Here is an 18,401-nt window from a genome sequence, read left to right on the forward strand (position 1 = left end):
AGAACTACCTTGGGTTCCTTAGGTAAGAAATAAATTTGTTCATACTCTGCATGAGCATATACATTTTGGAGTTGGTTTCCTATTGCAATTTATACAAAAATAGGAAATACAGGCTCCAGCCCCAAGACTGTGAGGACATCGATACCAGTTGTGAAGATGGTTCTGTTTTCCAAGGTCAGATATAGTAAGGCCATCATGTTTACCTTGATGGTCTCTGCCACCTTCATTTCTTCAGCTGTAAGTTCTACCACGGACATTTCCCCTGCCGAAAAGTACTGAGAGGCTGGGATCATTTTTCCATCTTCAAACTGTAGATTTCTCACCATAAGCTATACAAAAGCAACAAAACAAACACAAGAAAATGAGGATTCGGGTCTTCCACAGTAAGAATGGTAGGAGATGGAGTCTAATGTATTACATAGGAATAAATTCAACTTATTCTGAGCCCTCATTTGGTGGCATATGCCTGAAAGCCCAGAAACAGGAGGACTGCAGTCAGGCTGGCCTGGGCGAAAGTGGTATAATGAAAAAATAAAATCTGAAAGAAAATGGAAAAAAAAAAAAAAAGGACTCAGTGGTGGAATGCTTGTCTAGGAAGAGTAAAGCAAACCTAGGACTGTATAATAAACAAATAATAGTTTATTTGGAAAATAAAAACATGAAATAAAAGTAGTTAATATGATATAAAAAAAAGGACTAAATGGCTTATTGTTTTTTAAATAGTGGCACCAGAAAGGAGGAAGTCAAGTCCAGGGGCAGATACATCTAAATATTAAGCCCAGGAAAAACAGGAACTGAACCCTATCATAACAAACACACAGCTCCACTTACCCCAGCTCAGCTGTCACTACCATCCAGGCACTTGGTTTGTATCATGTGCTATCCATATGATGTATGCTAAAATGTCTTATTTAATCTCAAGAATCCTGCTGGAGGCAGCTGCTCATTTTACAGATGCAGTGAGGTTGACTAATTTATCTAATTTCTACCAGACAGGAAGCAACAGAACTGGGATTAAGACTTCAGAGTAGCAGGATAAGAAATCTCAGCCAGTGGAAACCTCTATAAACGACAGATTTCTTTTACAGGAAACTGTCATTATTGAGGCCCTCAGTGGTTTCCCTGAGCACAGGAAGCATGGATGATAGATGGCTCATGCCCAGCGAGAAATGCAGTGAGCCTCAGCAGGGGCCATGTGCACATCACCACATCTTCCAAGAAGTTGTCTGTGGGAGGAGACCTGACTCTCTTCTCTGCTTTGTAGATGGGGTAACTGAGATGCAGGGGAGAACCATCCTGCTCAAGGCTAGTGAGTAGCACCGTACAGTCCACCTCCTTGTTTCAGTGTCACAAAGATGACTGTGTAGGTCTGCAGGACTCGCCCCAAGGGGCCTTGTCTTCGTCAGGACACACCACACCTTTCACATCCCACATGACCATGGAAAAGCTATTCCCTCAGGAGTTGGCGTTATAGGAGGAAATCAGAACCTTTATTTCATGGACAAATATATTGAACACTCACTGCTTTCCCATCGTTCCCAAAAAGAACCAGTCCAGCTTTGGTAACAAGACCAGGCTTCTTGGCACCTTGAATTTCCAGTGGTTCCCCAGGAGGCACAGAACTTTTTAGCAATGATGAACCATAGAATGTGACCATCTGAAAAGGAGATCAGACTCAGACAGGAAAGTAAAGATGCTCACAAGGAAGGGTGCCATCACTCCTTGCCAAAATACAGAATTTTAAATGATCATCCACAGTTAAATGAGAGATAGTGTTTATATATATATATATATATATATATATATATATATATATATATACTTATATATACACACATACATATACATAGACACATGTAGATTTAGTTCTATATATTGTAGACATATGTATAAAACATATAGAGGCTATACAAAGCATCCAGAGAAATGTCATAAAACAAGAGATACACTGCAAATGTGTGATCAGAGTTTCAAAAAAAAAATACTCATGTCTAGGTGACATAATTTTTACATTTATCATGAATTCAAACAGATACAAAGAAAGTTCAAACGTTGTAACCTGAATGCAGGCTTGTGGGTGGGTGTGGGTGTTAGGGGTGGGCATCATGTAGACTCCTGCAGTGCAGTGTGAGAATGGATGAGAAATGCAGAATGCTTCGCTCCGCGGTCAAGAGCTTGCTTAGCATGTGTGAGGCTAGGTACTGATACTTAGCACCACAATCACTATCACTATCAATCAGTAAAACCAATGAAATGCAGGGTATATTTTGTGAAACAGGAAACAGGCCCAGATTCAGACCATAACCAAACACAATTGACACTAATTTATTACTATTGTTCTAGGACTACTGGCTGTCATTTACTAGGTACAGGAGTTAACATTTGTTGAATGCTCACTGAAATCTTATTAGATGTGTGAACTAAGTATTTACACAAATGCACATATATCACTTACTCATGCCATCTTCTTAATAACCCATAACTTATGAGGGAGGCAGTGTTCTCCATCAGATTTAACAGAGAGGGAATGTGCCAAGATAACACAGCCACAGTGGCAGAGTTAGAGGCTTCTTGGAGACATCCTGGCTTCAGGTCCCACAGGCTTTACCATGACCTTGAACTTCCTCGCTTGGTTAGCCACTGACCGCACATATTTCTGTTGTCATGCAACGCAAGCCTAATACCACAGGTGATCATGAGAAGCCTTTGCTTCAAGGAATGCATATAGTCTAGTGTGGGAACTAGTAAGTAGAGACCCTGACAATAGAGAATATGTTCTATTGGAGGTGGTCAGAGCCTGGTCAGCACTGAGAACATTAGATCCCTCCTGGCAGGGCATGTGAGGTCAGGAAACTTCCAAGAATTGAATGGGGAGATCTTCCCTATCCCTGCCCCGCCCACTTCTCTAGTCCATCTCTCCTTACAACCAAGGCTCTGGCACTGTTGAACTGTCCATTAAAGTCCTAAAGGATGTGTCAGGCTCCTGTTCCTAGGCTTCACTTCTTTGTCTTGTCCTCCTTGGCTCATCTTCTCAAAGTGGTCTTCCCTCAGGAGCTTCCCCCATCACCTCAGCCAGAACTTACTAACAGCCTTTGCCTCACTATACTGTCAGTGTTTGTCCCTTTCCCCATGTTCCCAATAAAACTGCAGGCTCCCAAGGAGCAGGGATGATGCCCAGCATCTATACCACAATAAACACTTGATACATGGTGAATCAAGAGGGGAGGAAGCCAGGTATGGTGGCACATGCTTGTAATCCTAGCTACTCAGGAGGTATAGAGATCAGGAGCATCGTATTTTGAGACCAGTCTAGGCATAAAGGGGTGTGAGATGTGGCTTAGATGGTGGAGCACTTGCTTGGCAAGCACAAAGGCCTGAGTTCAAAGCCCATCTCGCCACAAAAAAAAGAAAAAAACAAAAAGCAAAGAAGATGGGGGAAGATCACAGATTCTACTTACACCCAAAGATAATAATCAGGGAAAATTTAGACTTCTTTCTAATACCTCTCAGAAAGAGTATGAAGATAGTCATGATAGCACACACCTATAAGAGCCTGAGGCAGAAAGATCCTGAGTTTGAGGCCAACCTGGGCAACTCAACAAGATCCCATCTCAAATAAAAGTGAAAAAGTGCTATGGGTGTTGAGCATTTGCCCATCACATGCAAGGCCCTGGGTTCCATTGATTCTTCATACTACAAAGTAAATAAGCAAATAAATAAATTGAATCAATCAATTGATCGATCAATACCTGCCCATTTATCTTTGTCCAGGCTCCAGGTACTTTATCATGACCCCGAATCCAGTTATGTAAAACTTCAGCAGACTGATCCCAAGAAATCTAGGCAAATACAAACACAGGATATAAATCTCAAAGGCACAAAGTGGTGGAAGGGGGTGGGCAGGCTGACTTGGAAGTTGATCATTTGGCTATGAAACAGTACATTAGAAATCTCTCAAAGGCAAAGGGTTGTGAACTTGAGATGTGTTATTGAGTTGATAGAAATACCTCAGCATTTTCCTTTTTCTGGATACCTTCATATGTTGCCCCCTCCTTTGGTTGGGATATCCGAGGAGCTTTTCCATCAGCTATGAGTTGGACAGCTTCTACCTAAAGCAGAAAACGTAATCTGTGTTACAGCCCAGAGACCCAGTGGCATGGTCTGTTTAACTTAAGTTTGTGCCTAACAGAATTACTACATATAAATCCACTCTGAGTGTATTTCTTCAGCTCTGTCGAGATGTCAAGCACAAAGGGTGGTAACCACCTTATGTAAAATATCCCTTACAAACATCACAGGAATCCTTCAAAATGGACATCTTCATTCCTGTTTTACAGATGGAGAAGCTGTAGATCAGGGACAAGCTGAACAATTAGTACAAGGTCAGAGATACCTAATGGATAGTTTGCAATCCAGGTTAATCTGCTGCCAATATCAAGCCTTCATTCAAAAAACAGACACCCTTCAGCTGGGCACTGGTGGCTCATGTCTATAATCCTAGCTACTTGAGAGGCTGAGATTGGGAGGATCTTAGTTTGAGGCCAGAAAAGCTCATGAGACCCCTTCTTAATGGGCAGCTGGATGTGGTGACAAATGCCTGTAACCCTAGCTATGACAAGAAGAGTAACATAGGTATAACATGGCCCAGCTCATGCTTAGGCAAGAGGCAAAACCCTATTTTCAAAAAGCCAGCAAAAACATAGCTGGAGGTGTGGTTCTGCAGTAAAGCACCTGCCTAACTAGCTTGAGGCCCCAAGTTCAAACCCCAGTAACCACACATGAAAAGCTCCCTTTTGGAGCTGGGGAGTGGCAGCACAGTAATAGAATAAGCCGTTTAGCATATCTAAAGTCCTAGGTTCAATCCCTAGTAACACACACACACACATGTACACATGCGCGTGCGTGTGTGTGCACGTGTGTGTGTGTGCTAACCTCAATTTCTCTTGAGTGATTCAAAGGAAATTTCCAGAATATTATTATTTTTTAAAAGTCATTTTACTCATCCGAGCTTATACCTGTAATTTTAGCTACTTAGGAAGCTGAGATCTGAGAATCAAGGTTTGAAGCCAACCTGGTTAGGGAAATCTGTGAGACTCTTAACTCCAATTGATCACCAAAAATGTGGAATCAGAGGCATGGTTCAAGTGGTAGAGTACTAGTCTTGAGCAAAAAAGCTAAGGAACAGCTTAGCTTTGAGGAACAGTACTCAGGCCCTGTATTCAAGCCTCAGTACTGATACACATATACAATAAAATCTTTGAACTCATAATGGTGCTTGTAGAAAATGATAAATTGTTGTATTTATTTCAACTTGCTTTTTAGCTTAGGACCCCTGGAATACTAATTAAAGAAGTTAAAATCCACCCACAGCTGTGATTCCCTTTGGGAGGTGTCTGTATTCTCTTCTCTACCATGTTTGATTGCCTTGAGTTGCATTCTGGGAGGCCTAGGAAAGAACACACTTGCAGATCTCTCTCTAAGGACTCGCAGCTTCTCAATAGTGTTCCCAAGAAGAAAGACAAGCATACAGCTCATTCCACGAAGATCTATCTTTAAAGCCATTAAATATAGTATGTAGGCTTGAGAAAATGCCATTTGAACACACGTAAGGTATTTTGACTGCAATTGTCATTTTCAAGCATCTGCTGTGTGCTGGATACTTTACTCAAATAATATTACTTTTCATTACAGGCCTACAGGTCAACACCATACATACTGTCTATGTTTTATAAATGAGGGAACCAGGGCTAAAGAAACTGAGTGACTTGCCTATTGTCATATAACAACCAAGTGTCTTTGTACTAGTAGAAGAATGTGAACTCAAAGATAGATCTTTTTGATACCAAAGCCCTCTCTGAATCCTTCCATAAAACTTTGCTCTCCTCCCTCCCACATCAATGGCAACTAAGTTGTATAATATTGCTACTTCTACTACCTAACCCTGGGGAAAAATTGAATGACAGGGGAGTTATTGCTGAACCTTTCAATAGGCTTACTATTTCTACTTCACAGCATACATGCTTTGCGATATTTTTTGGCGGGGGAGGGAGTCTGGTCGTGGGGCCTGAACTCTGGGCCTGGGCGCTGTCCCTCAGCTCTTCAGCTCTAGGCTAGTGCTCTTCCACTTGAGCCACAGCACCACTTCCGGCTTTTTTTCTTTTTTTCTTATGTGGTGCTGAGGAATCAAACCCAGGGCCTCATGCATGGAAGGCAAGTGCTCTACCACTGAGCCACCTTCCCAGCCCAATGCTTTGGGATTTTTTTTTTTTGCTCAGGGCACATTTGAATTAATAAAACAACAATGCAATTTCACCTTGCCACAAAGACAAATTCAAATTATCTTTAAAGGAAGTCAAAATTATGTAGAAAAATATCCTAAGGTTCTGAATACTTAACAGTCATCATAAACAGGGATAGAAATTTGATGAGAGCAACAGAGCACTCTAATTTCTTTCTTAATTACTGCCCTAAGGGGAATGAATCAGTGTCACAGACTAAGAAATATTCAAGTTCAGATTTCTACCCTAAGTATACTATCCCATTGCCAATTATAAAGGCTAATTGTGTTTTTAAGCTTTATAATTTTAGTGACCATTCACATGGCAAGTTCCACTTTTGTTTTGTTTTGTTTTACCCATACATAGCTTGGGCTATGTAGCTGAAGTTGACCTCAAACTCTCAATCCTCCTGCTGCAGCCTCCTGAGGGCTGGGAATATAGGTATGCATCACTGTGGGACTGGCTTGGTATGTTTTGAATGAATGTTTTAAGTATTTACTAACTTTTTCTTGATGGCATTAACATACTGACCATGGCCTTGATTCCTTCAGGAAAGAGGAATCGATTATAAAGTGTATCCACTGTATCATTGGGTTCGACGTCACATGATCTCTGAAGAAGGATGGGTCCTGTATCTAAACCATCATCAGCCCAGAAAACCGAAAATCCAGCTTTCTTATCTCCCATAACCAGAGTCCTGTGAAAAGAATATTATCAATTTTAAGTTTTGGTTACATAATCAAGTGAGGAATTAATGGTATTAAGGAAGTTTTTAAAAAGTTAAAATGGAAAAGCAGATAGTGAATGAAATAACCTTAAGAAATTATAATAGAGCTCGGAGGTACCTAATGGAACCACTACTTAATGTATCCTATCTTTAATCTTTCATAGTAACATATAGAAAATGACTTAAAAAGGCATTAGAGCTCATCATTATTACCACTTTGACTCACAGGAGTCAGTTTCTCCTTCGCCATCAATCTTACTACTCAAGTCCAGTTCCTAAGTTCTACTCAGTCTTGTATTATGTGGAATAAGAATGGGAGTAAAGTACAGGATACTCAGTGCAATATTGAGAATATTGTTAATTTAGGTTGCATAATTAAAGTATAAACTTCACTTAGGATTAGAATCTAAATCAGCTAATTAATTTACCTATTTATATTTTGTGTTCTATATAGCTTACCTATATAGCTAATTATCCAACAAGAAGTTGAATATTCTGACCATATACCTATAAACAGAGATTAGACTAATATAGAGAGTTTGAAGTGGTAAATCAGTAATGTCCATGATCTAAGTCACTAATACTTTTCTGAACTACTGACCAAGCAAAACCTAAATCAATCACTCAATATATTACTCCATTCAGAAATACTGAGGAATTAGCCAGGCACTGATGGCTGACAGCTACTCAGGAGGCTAAGAGCTAGCAATTTCAGTTTGTAGCCAACCTAGGAAAGAGAGTCTTTGAGACTCTTATCCCCACTTGACCATGAAAAAGGTGAATGTGGAGTTGTAGCTAAAGTGGTAGTGTGAGATCCTTGATTAAAAAACCTAAGGAACAGTGCCTAAGCCCTAAATTTAACCCCAGGACTGATGTACCAAAAAAAAATCCATTAAAATATTAGAAAAAATCTTGCTAAAGAAGCTTAAAGTCCAATAAAAGAAGATGGGCAATGGAAGCAATTCAGTATTTTCTAATGTACTTGAGATATTCTGGGCAAAAAAAATATTCTGTGGTCAAATATGTTAGGGAATGTGGTGTACACAGATTCCTTCTTGGAAGTCAGGATGCTCAGATAAAGGCATATATCAAAAGCTCAGGGAAGTCCTACAATAAAGAAACAGCCGGTGCCAGTGGCTCATGCCTGTAATCCTAGCTACTCAGGAGGCTGAGATCTGAGGATCACGGTTCAAAGCTAGCCCAGGCAGGAAACTCTGTGAGACTCTTGCCTCCAATAAAGCACTAGAAAACCAGAAGTGGCGCTGTGCCTCAAGCGGTAGAGTGCTCACCTTGAGCTGAAGAGCGCTCGCCTTGAGCTGAAGAGCGCAAGGACAGCACCCAAGCCCAGAGCTCAAGCCCCAAGACCAAAAAAAAAAAAAAAAAAAAAAAAGAAACCTAGCACAAACCAAACTTATGTGACCACAGGACCCTTCTTTGAGAAATACCTGGTCTCAGTCACTGCAACTAATACTCTATAGAGTATTGGGAAAGGCTGTCCTGTTCATGAGTATCTCTAGGTCTGGGGGGAGTTCATGTAATAGAAGCAATCAGTCAGGACTTTGATCACTTTGGTAAAAAAAACAGATAAGACTATATGTGCAGTAGAAATGGGCCTATAGTCTCTGTTACTAAAGCAATCTCACCAGTTGATGGCAGAAGCCCCTCTATGCCTAGGCAAGATGGAGGGGTGATAAATGATGGAGCCATGTCTTGGGCTGTCAATAACATCCATGGGGATGAACTGCGTGCAGAAGGGAAGTACATTTAGCTCGGCACCTACAGATCTGTAGGCTTCCACCACCTCCTTGATAGTCTTGCCCTTGACTCTCCATCTAGGGAACTTGAACACAGGGGTTCCATCTTTCTCTGCAGCCAAAGCTAAACAGGAAAAAGAAATGATTTTCAGATTTTAGAAGTTGGTCTTTGCCAAGAACGAATGGCTCACACCTGTAATCCTAGCTACTCAGGAGACTGAGATCTGAGGACAAATCTTTTATCTCTGAGTAACCAACAAAAAACTGAAAATGGAGCTGTGGCTCAAGTGGTAGAATACATACAGATCTTGAGCAAGAAGCTGAGTGAGTGGGAGGCCCTGAATTCAAGCCCTAGTACCAGCATATACACAGAGGAAAAGTTAGCCTTCATTTAATGTTGTTGTTGACTCAGGAATTTTAATTATATAGCTTTATAAAACATGCACAAATAAAATATGGTGAACAATTTAGATTGTGACTAGAATTTGATATAACTATTATACTAGATCCATTTTTCTAATGTGACACATATGTATTGGAGGCATAATGAATTTAAACTCAAAAGCTTGTGGCTAGGCAATGATTCGAAATGTTAATGGAAGTTTGAAATTTTGTTTGAGATTTTAGTTTTTAGACAGATGGTGTTACTTTCATTACTTTTAAAGAATGTAGCTTTAGATCTGAAGTCAAGTATAATACCTTAACCTCAAAGTAAATATACTCTGTTGAAAAACCTTGAGTCTTTCCCTTCCTCATCCAGAGCAAACTATAGGATACAACATATTCTCCCTACTAAGCAGGCGGGTCTTAGAGATGAAGGGAGGCTGAGCTCAGCTTTGTGCTCATAGAGTTTCTTCTGCCACCCTCACCAAACAGAAGTTAGACTAGAGAGCCGAAATGTGGAATATGCATGAGGCTAAAGTATGGAGATATGAAGAACACCAAGTTTTCCATCCTGAAGAAAGCATTATCCCTTCTAGTTAAAGGACCTGATTCTAAACCCAGGTGACAATGGAATGGCCCTTCAAAGTACATAGCACACAACCAACCAATTTTTTCCCCACAATTAAATGCCACTTTTACTATGAATCATACATTGTAAGTTTATGTATTTACTTCAGTATATTTGTATGAACATTATACATGAATGCTATGACTTATTAACATATTATTATACATATGTTATATAGTATACTTATTATATTCAAAAATTTTTGTCAGTCATAAGGCTAAAACTCAGGGCTTGGGCTCTTCCCCTGAGCCCTTCCACTAAAGGCTAGTGCTCTACCACTTTGAGCCACAGCACCACTGCTACTTTTTGAGTGGTTAATTGGTGATAAGTGTCTCATGGGGGCTGGGACGGTGGCTCAGTGGTAGAGTGCTTGCCTTGCATGCGTGAGGCCCTGGGTTCAATTCCTCAGCATTACATAAGCAGAAAAAAGCTGGAAGTGGTGCTGTGGCTATAGTAGTAGAGTGCTCGCCTTGAGCTGAAGAGCTGAGGGACAGTGCCTAGGCCCAGAGTTCAGGCCCCAGGACTGAAAAAAAAAAAGTCTTATGGGACTTTTCTACCTGGACTGGCTTTGAAGTGGGATCCTCAGATCTCAGCCTCCTGAGTAGCTAGGATTGCAGATGTGAGCCACCAGTGCCTTGTATATTCAATTTTTTGTTTGTATTTTGAGAGAGGATTTTGCTATACAGTTCAGGCTGCCTTTGAACTTGCAATCCTCCTGCTTCATCCTTCTGAGTAGAAGTGGGATTACAGGCATTATTATAAATTATGCCATAGTAATACTTAGTAGTATACACATTTTATAGTAGATAAACAGTGGATAAAATCTGTTTTACATATAGTCTCATATGGGTTATAATGTAGAATATATAGTATTAGTGCTAAGCCATTTCCAAAAACCGTAACCCAAACTTTTTACCTGGAGTTTGGGCTGGAGTTCCTTTTCTTTTCTCTTCTGTCAAATCACCAAAACTAAGTGACTCAGGATGAGATAATGCCATTATCACAAAACCTCAATTCTGAAGTCTCAGTAAGCCCTGAAGCCCTGACAAGTCAATTTGTACAAATTTGAGAGACCAGTACAAAAAATGTTCACGCAACATATGAATGCTCATAAAATGTCCAAGAAGCATAATGCATGCTTTAGATAAAAGTGAGTAAACAGTGGTTTAACAATGTGATAATGGGAGACAATTGTGAGAAGGTACTTGCAAAAGAACACTGGGGTCAAAGACAGAAATGTGTTTGTTGTAGAGTTTTCTTGTGAGAGGCTTGAGGTGGGTAGATGTTGATCTTCTATTTTGGTTTTAGGCTGCCTGGAGCTATTTTTGCCTCCCTAGTCCACTATCATGATAGTAGTTAGCTACTGTCAATGTTGACTGGTAATTGTGAGTCTGGTAGAGGACTGAGCACTTCATGTTCATTATCACAGTGAATTTCATGCAATACATGAATCTGGTTGCACTAAGTTGAAGGTTGATGAGACTAAGCAACATGACGAAGGTTGCCCAGCTAGTGAGTGGCAGAGCCCAAAGTGGTCCCCAACTTCAGAACACATGCTGCCAGCTACATGTGGTACCTTCTCCAAGGCTACTCAATAATTTGGGTTTGTGGTTTTTCCTTTTCTGAGTCACATTCTAAGTCCAAATTGCCATGACCAATGAGAAGGGGGATCCTGAACTGAGTCCAGGCACCAAGGAAGACCTCATTTCCCAGGATTCATTCTGAAATGAAGTCTAAAAGTATCATGCTTTGTGGAACATCACTGGCTCATGCCTGTATTCCTAGCTACTGAGAAGGCTGAGATCCAGAGGATCAAAGCTTGAAGTCATCCAGGGCTGTAAAGTCCTTGGGATTTCATTTCCAAACAACTAGCAAAAATGCAAAGCTAGTGAGTAGTAGAGGGTAGAGTACCAGCAAGACAAGCAAGCTGAAAAAGTATGAAACCCTAGGTTCACACCTCAGTCAGTGTCACCAAAAGGAAAAAAGAAGTCAAATGTCTGCAATTCCAAAATCAATACCCACAGCATAAAATGCCAGTTGTCTCTTTCATTTTTGAGAATGGCTTTCCTTGGTTTAGCCCAACATATAGCCAAGCCAAACAAAATCTGTATTTCTCAGCCTCTCTTGCAAATAGATTTAGTCTTTGTTACATTCTGTCTAATAAGATATCAATGGAAACAATATGGGCAACTTCTAGAATATCGTCTTTATGAAGGACTCATTCTCTACTTTTCTGCTTTCCCTTCTTGTTTGTTGGCTTGAAGATCTCGTTGGGGCTAGGACAGATACCTTGGTCCATGAGATGTAATCCCTATCTTGATCATAGTAAAACAACAAATAGGGGGCACGTGTGTTGTGAAATGTAGAGCTGCTACCTCAGTTCTGACCACCAACGTAGACCTGAATACTCTCGATTTTGTCATCCCAAGATGCACTCACCCAGTGGATCAGCTTTTCCATCCTTGTCTGGAACTGTGAATACTCCAACTACTCGGTGGCCCTCCTTTCGGAGGTGACTATAGACTTCCTGTCCAAAGAGGCTCTGGCCAATAAGTGCCAATTTCAGCTTGTTTTTGAAACAAACCTGTAAAACAATTCAGTGATCACAGATAGACATATGGATAGATGACAATCAATAGTAAGTCATACAAGATGACTTAAAGACTATGGAAAGGCAAAGATCTACAAAATCATTATAATTATTAGGCTGATGTGGTGGCACACACCCATAGGCAAGAGGATTGTGGGTTTGAGGCTAGCCTGGGATATATGGTGAGACCGGATCTCAAAGAAATTCCCTTAAGTCCAAATGTTCTGTTTCCAGGCTATCCACTTTGACTGGGTTCCAAAGATTATAAAACAACAACACCTAGTCCTCCACAGAAAAATATAAAAATGGTGTTTAACAGTCTACCTTGAACTGAAGTCCTTTTGTAAATCACCTGTTAACTTTAAGTGGACCATTTGAGCAGGGTATAAAATAAAGCCAAAGTTATCCCCATTAGGAATAGTGAGAATTGGCAGGTTTACACAAAGGATCTTTACACACAAAAGAACAAATCAATCCATTTTGCTGAGCCATTGAGATGGAACATTTTTTTTTTGTTTTTGTTTTCCCCTTCCCATCCCTTCGTATCCTCCCCCTGTCTCCCCACCAAAGTTGGAAAGTTTGTTTTTTGACATAATGACTTGTACATCTCATTGTTGCAGTGGGTCCTCCGAGATGGAGCATTTTATACACATTGACCTAAGGTGGGCCTGAGTTTGATCACGATAGACCTTTAGGCATGTTTTGAGCAGTTATAATGTTCCAAGTTATGGCAGTGGAAGGAAATGAACATGAGGGGGTGGGAAGTAGCGCTTATTTCTTCCACTAGGCATTTTTAATTTAATTTAACATTTTTTTAATTTAATTTTTTTAAAGCCTCTGCAAAGATTTCAGGAGGTTTCATGTCCTTCTGAAAAATCAGGGGGTTCATCAGCCTTGGTCTGCCATTCCCATAGGAGCTTCAGGGGATGGAGCTGAGCAGGAGGACTTCCTGACTTTGAACCTACTTTCCACTACATCCAGCCTCCTTGTATTTGTCTTACCTGTTGGGCCTCTGTGGACATTTCTTTTTTAGGATGCTTATACTGCAGGTACAAATCAAAAGTGGCCCTCATCTTCAGGAATTCACCAGTTAGTAAGGGGGATACCCAAGTAAATATATTTTACTAACTCAGTATTAGGGCAGGTAAGCAGAGTAGTTCAGAAAGGGGACAGTGTCCCCTGAACAGAATTCCTTGGTTGAATCTCTTGGGAGTTGTCCAAGAAAAGGAAGAGGATTATGGGGAAACCCTTGGGAAGTGCTAGGCAAAAGAAGCTGCCAATACAAGGAAACAAATGAGTAGTTATCATGTATCCAGCACTTAGAGTTATGGAGTAATGACAAATGACACTCTGGAAAGGAGCATTTCAGAGGGCCTGTCTATGCAAATAATTTGGATCTTACACAAAAGCAGTGGGAGTTGCTGAAGGACTTTAAGTGGGAGAGTGACATGGTCTCCTTTCTGTACTCTCAGACCTCCTCAGTAAGTATTAAAACCTGAGCCAGCTTGAACAGGCATGCCTCTTGCATTGGAGAATTGAGTAGATAGAGTGAAAATCAAAAGTGACTTAATAACTGACCTTGAGTAAGCTCAGTACTTGGAGTAGTAGATAATGCTAGCTTGGATAATAAGTTCTCATAGTAGCAGGAGCAGCACATAACAGCTTACATAAATATGTGTCAGATCCAACTAAGGTTCAGGATGTTACCACAAATGTCAACCTTGCTCAACTTGATTCTCTTATTGCATCATTATTTCAAGGTATCAATGATGGCTTTGTGGGATACCTGAATAACTCTTTTCTTCCTGTGCTGGGGATCAGACTCAGAGACTTGTAGTTGCTAGGCAAGCACTCTATGCTAGCTAAATCCCCAAACCCAAACTTTTTTTTATGATAAAAAGAATAAAGGATTTAGCTGGGCTCCAGTGGCTCACACCTATAATCCTAGCTACTCAGGAGGCTGAGATCTGAGGTTCACAGTTCAAAGCCAGCTGGGGGAGCAAAGTCCATGAGACTCTTATCTCCAGTTAACTACCTGAAAACCAGAAGTGGCACTGTGACTCAAGTGGTAGAGCATTGGCCTTAAGCTGAGAACCTAGGCCCCACGACAAAAAAAAAAAAAAAAAAGAATAAAGGATTTTGAAAAGAGGGATGTCAACATAGGAGTCAATTAGCAGATGAGGCCAGAAAGAGGATGCCTAGCACAAGCAACTAGTGAGAACTCCTGGGGGTAAAGCTGGTAACCAGGGAACATTTTAAAGAATTTGAGGAAAGTGAAAAACATAGTCATAATTTTTAAATGTGCTCCACTGTGTGATTCCATCCATCTCTATGAGGCTCTGTATGGGTCCCTCACTGGACTGAGCATGTGCTGACATCATGCTCTTAAACCTCCAGAAGTATGAACTAAATAAACTTCTTTCTTTATAATGTACCTAGTCTCAGGCATTTTTTTTTATAACAGTAACAAAGACAAAGGCAATTTAGGCAGGTATTCTACTACTGAGCCACATCACTAGCTTTTAAAAGTACAATTTTGATATAGTAACTTTTCTAGAGTACAGTTCTATGTACTTTGCAAAACTATAATTGAACAATCATTACCATAGTAGGTAGATTGTTTTCAGTACAGAAGATACTGCTAACCAGTTTTCCAAAGTAGGTGTACCTTTTTATATTCTCACCAGCACTGCATGTGTTCTATTCAGTCCTTATAGGACACAGACTAAACAGTAGAATGTCCTTTATTTCTTATTCCTTTATCATTCAATGCTTTCCTCTGAGTAGTGTCTTGCCTTTGAGAAACTTGCCTTCTTCCCAGCCATGTGTACCCTTACTTTTCTACATGTCAGGACAGTGGTGGGGACAGTCAGACCTAGAGAAGCCAGATGTTTCCCCACATTGTCATTTGTCTCTTGGTTCACCTTTTACCACTGTGAAAAATGCATTCTTCAAGTCTCCCTTCTGCTCTCCAAATCAGGAGATTTGGCAACACATAGACTCACCTACCCATCCCCAGGGGCCTGTGGTGGGAGAAGGTAAGGAGAGCTCCCAAAGTGCTGTTTAGAACAGGCTGAAGATCTAGTAGGAAGGTCTCTCCTTTCTTACTTTATAAAATGTGAATATTTCTCCAAGTAGACCTGACTGTAAGGAGTAAACTGAATCCCAATTAATTAGGGTATCAGGGGGAAACAAAGACACTCTGGTGCTACTCAACATTCTGTCTCTGACTATTTTACATGTGTTTGTATACATATGCACACATGGCTTTCCCAGAGAAATCAAGGAAAAGGGAAAGTCTTTTATAACATAGCAAACATGTACTTCTTTAAAAAAAAAACCCAAAAGATTGTGCAAGTGATATATTTTTTTCTTCCCTCGAGAGCTCAAAGTAGACCCAGAAAGGCATCTCTTTGAGGCCCCCAGAAGGGCTGAAGGCAGGGCTGCAAGCAACGTGTCGGCTGCTAGGCTCCTATTCCATTTCTGGAGGAGCTGATGCAATTGCCAGCTGCGGGGCTGGGCCAGGGCTCCATTCTTACTGTACAGCGTGGCTGCTTGCAGTGCTTGGCAATCACTGCAATCTTGCGGGCGCTACAGCTCAGTTCCTAGGGCTCAGCTTGCAAACACCAGGAGTTAAATACCCTGTTTTGCAAGGGCTCTGGGATGCCAGTGCAGAGCGCTTACACCTCTCAGGCCAGCCAGGCTGACTTGATTCTACAGTCTTGTTCCTACAGGACTCCATCTCTGGACTAGGGAATTTCACTATTGAAATGACAAAGGAAAAGACAGGGAGACAGGCTCTGTCTCCTAGATTTGGGACGGTTTCCACCTTATCACCTCAGTCAGACATACCCTCTGACAGTCCCTTCCCCGTAGAAGACAAAGGCTTGACAGTTCCTATACAGGACTCTTCTGGACATTTCTCTCGAAAAATGCTGTCCTCCCTTTTTAGCAAGATCTAAGCATCGTTGATCGCCCTCAGTCCTGCTGCTCCAAGGTCTGGGCGTGAGCCAGAAGGCTCTCCAGAGCTGGACTCACCCGGCCAGTGGAGAAGCGTCGGAACGCCTGGCTTCCCCGCAGCAGCATGCTGGAAACAATCGCTCCGCTCCACCCTGCGGGAGACAAGAGATACCAGACAAGAGACAGGCTCAGGTTCGGGATGCAAGGGACCGGCTCAGCTTGGCTTCGGCCTGCGGTCTGCAGCCTCTGTGTGGTGCCCAAGCACTGGCCGTCCCCACCCCACCCCACCCCACAGTCCAGCTCGGCGTCCCGCTCAGGCCCCGCCCCTCGTGCATAAGGCCACGCCCCCTAGGCTGGCCCGGCTCCCTCCTCCAATCCTGTGCCTCCTGGCCCCAGCCTAGCCTTGGCACTAAGCTGGTGCCAGCCCCAAAAGCCCTGCCAGGCAGTTGCCAGGACCCTCTCTGGATTCCGGTCCTGGCCCAAGCACTTAGTGGGACTTCAAAAAAAAAAATCAGTTTTTCACACACTCTTAAGGTACACAGGAATCTTGTCTTATTCATGGGCCACATCTAAAACACAATCCTGACAAGGCACCAGGCCCGCATGTGGATGGAGCTAGGAGCTCCATATGGATCCTGATGTCTATCTCGTAAAACGAGGATAGGATGAGTGAGGTAATGTCCCCTGGGCCTGGCACGGAGCTGATCCCTAGATTACCCATACATGCCCTTTTCACCTCCCTGAAAGAAACCTCAAATATGATTTAAGCTGAGCTCTCATTTCAGAAAGAACTTTTTTTGTTTGTTTGTTTGCGGGTCATGGGACTTGAACTCTGGGCCTGGGTGCTGTCCCTCAGCTCTTCAGCTCAAGGCTAGTGCTCTACCACTTGAGCACAGCACCACTTCCGGTTTCCTGAGTTTTATTGGAGGTAAGAGTCTACGGAATTTCCTGCCAGGGCTGGCTTTGAACCGTAACCCTCAGATCTCAGCCACTTGAGTAGCTAGGATTACAGATGTGAGCCACCAACTCTGGCTACAGAAAGAACTTCTTAGCTTGGAATTCTTGGTCATCTGCAGCTTGGCATTTACTCAGTATTTCTTGCTATGCTTTTCCACATGTGATTCTTTTAAAAAAATTATTATTAGCTCACATTAATTGTACAGGTTAATGGGTTTCATGTCATTTCCACTCATACATATATGGATCATGCTTTGCTCAAACCCACTTTCCTTTCCTAATACTTTCTTGCCCTTTCTTTCCTCCATCCGTTTTCTGTATTAGTCCCTCTTCTACTTTCAGAATCCTTTTGTTGTTGTTGTTGTTTAGATTTCACATATGAGAGGAAATATTTAATACTTATCTGGCTTATTTTGGTCAACATGATGATCTCCAGTTCAATTCCTTTTCCAGCAAATGACATGATTTTATTCTCATTGATGGCTGAACAATGCTCCATTGTGCATTATTCATCTTTATCATTCATCTCACAATGGGCATTGAGTAGTAGTATACTTGCCAGCATTCAAAAGACCTTATGCTTGATCCCCAGCACCTCAAAGAAAATAAATATATTAATAATAATACAGTCTTCAAAATAGGCTGGTTTAATAACTTAAGAGGCCCAGATTTTTTTTTTCAGTACTACTGGGGTTTGAACTCATGCATGCTACGCAGTTCTACCATTTGACTAATCTTTTTTTTTTTTTGTCAGCTGTGGGGCTTGAACTCTGGGCCTGGGCACTGTCCCTCAGCTCTTCAGCTCAAGGTGAGCGCTCTAACACTTGAGCCACAGTGCCACTTCTGGTTTTCTGGTGGTTTATTAAAGGAGATAAGAATCTCACAGCCTTTCCTGCCTAGGCTGGCTTTGAACCACAATACTCAAAATTTCAGCCTCCTGAGTAGCTAGAATTACAAGCATGAGTCACCAGTGTCCGGCCTGAGTAATTTTTTTTAGCCCATTTGGCATTCACTATTTTCTGAATAGGGTATCAGGTTGGCCTCGAACCACAATTCTCCCAATCTTACCTCCCAAGGACTTAAGGTCCAAGGCATGAGTCATTCTGCCTGACTTGGTGACAGC

General features: G+C 41.6%; 1 protein-coding gene across 4 annotated transcripts in view; it reads right to left on the reverse strand.

The window, feature by feature from the left end:
- Positions 1 to 16,519, reverse strand: part of LOC138821958 (mitochondrial 10-formyltetrahydrofolate dehydrogenase) — a 46,800-nt gene extending 30,281 nt beyond the window's left edge. Inside the window, exons 1-8 of one of the 4 annotated variants that reach the window (XM_070014414.1) lie at positions 16,400 to 16,515; positions 12,211 to 12,355; positions 8,649 to 8,883; positions 6,810 to 6,975; positions 4,008 to 4,109; positions 3,750 to 3,839; positions 1,523 to 1,657; positions 204 to 329 (exon numbers count right to left, since the gene is read on the reverse strand). In XM_070014414.1, the coding sequence (XP_069870515.1) occupies positions 204 to 329; positions 1,523 to 1,657; positions 3,750 to 3,839; positions 4,008 to 4,109; positions 6,810 to 6,975; positions 8,649 to 8,883; positions 12,211 to 12,355; positions 16,400 to 16,447 (1,047 nt within the window). In that variant the 5' untranslated portion in view covers positions 16,448 to 16,515. Of the gene's footprint in view, positions 1 to 203; positions 330 to 1,522; positions 1,658 to 3,749; positions 3,840 to 4,007; positions 4,110 to 6,809; positions 6,976 to 8,648; positions 8,884 to 12,210; positions 12,356 to 16,399 lie in introns of those variants that run through there. The other 3 variants (XM_070014417.1, XM_070014416.1, XM_070014418.1) reach the window with 3 other exon arrangements.
- Positions 16,520 to 18,401: the final 1,882 nt, after the last annotated feature.

Source organism: Dipodomys merriami, unplaced genomic scaffold (assembly GCF_024711535.1).
Source record: "Dipodomys merriami isolate MVZ:Mamm:240054 unplaced genomic scaffold, mDipMer1.0.p SCAF_97, whole genome shotgun sequence".
Lineage (NCBI taxonomy): Eukaryota > Metazoa > Chordata > Mammalia > Rodentia > Heteromyidae > Dipodomys > Dipodomys merriami.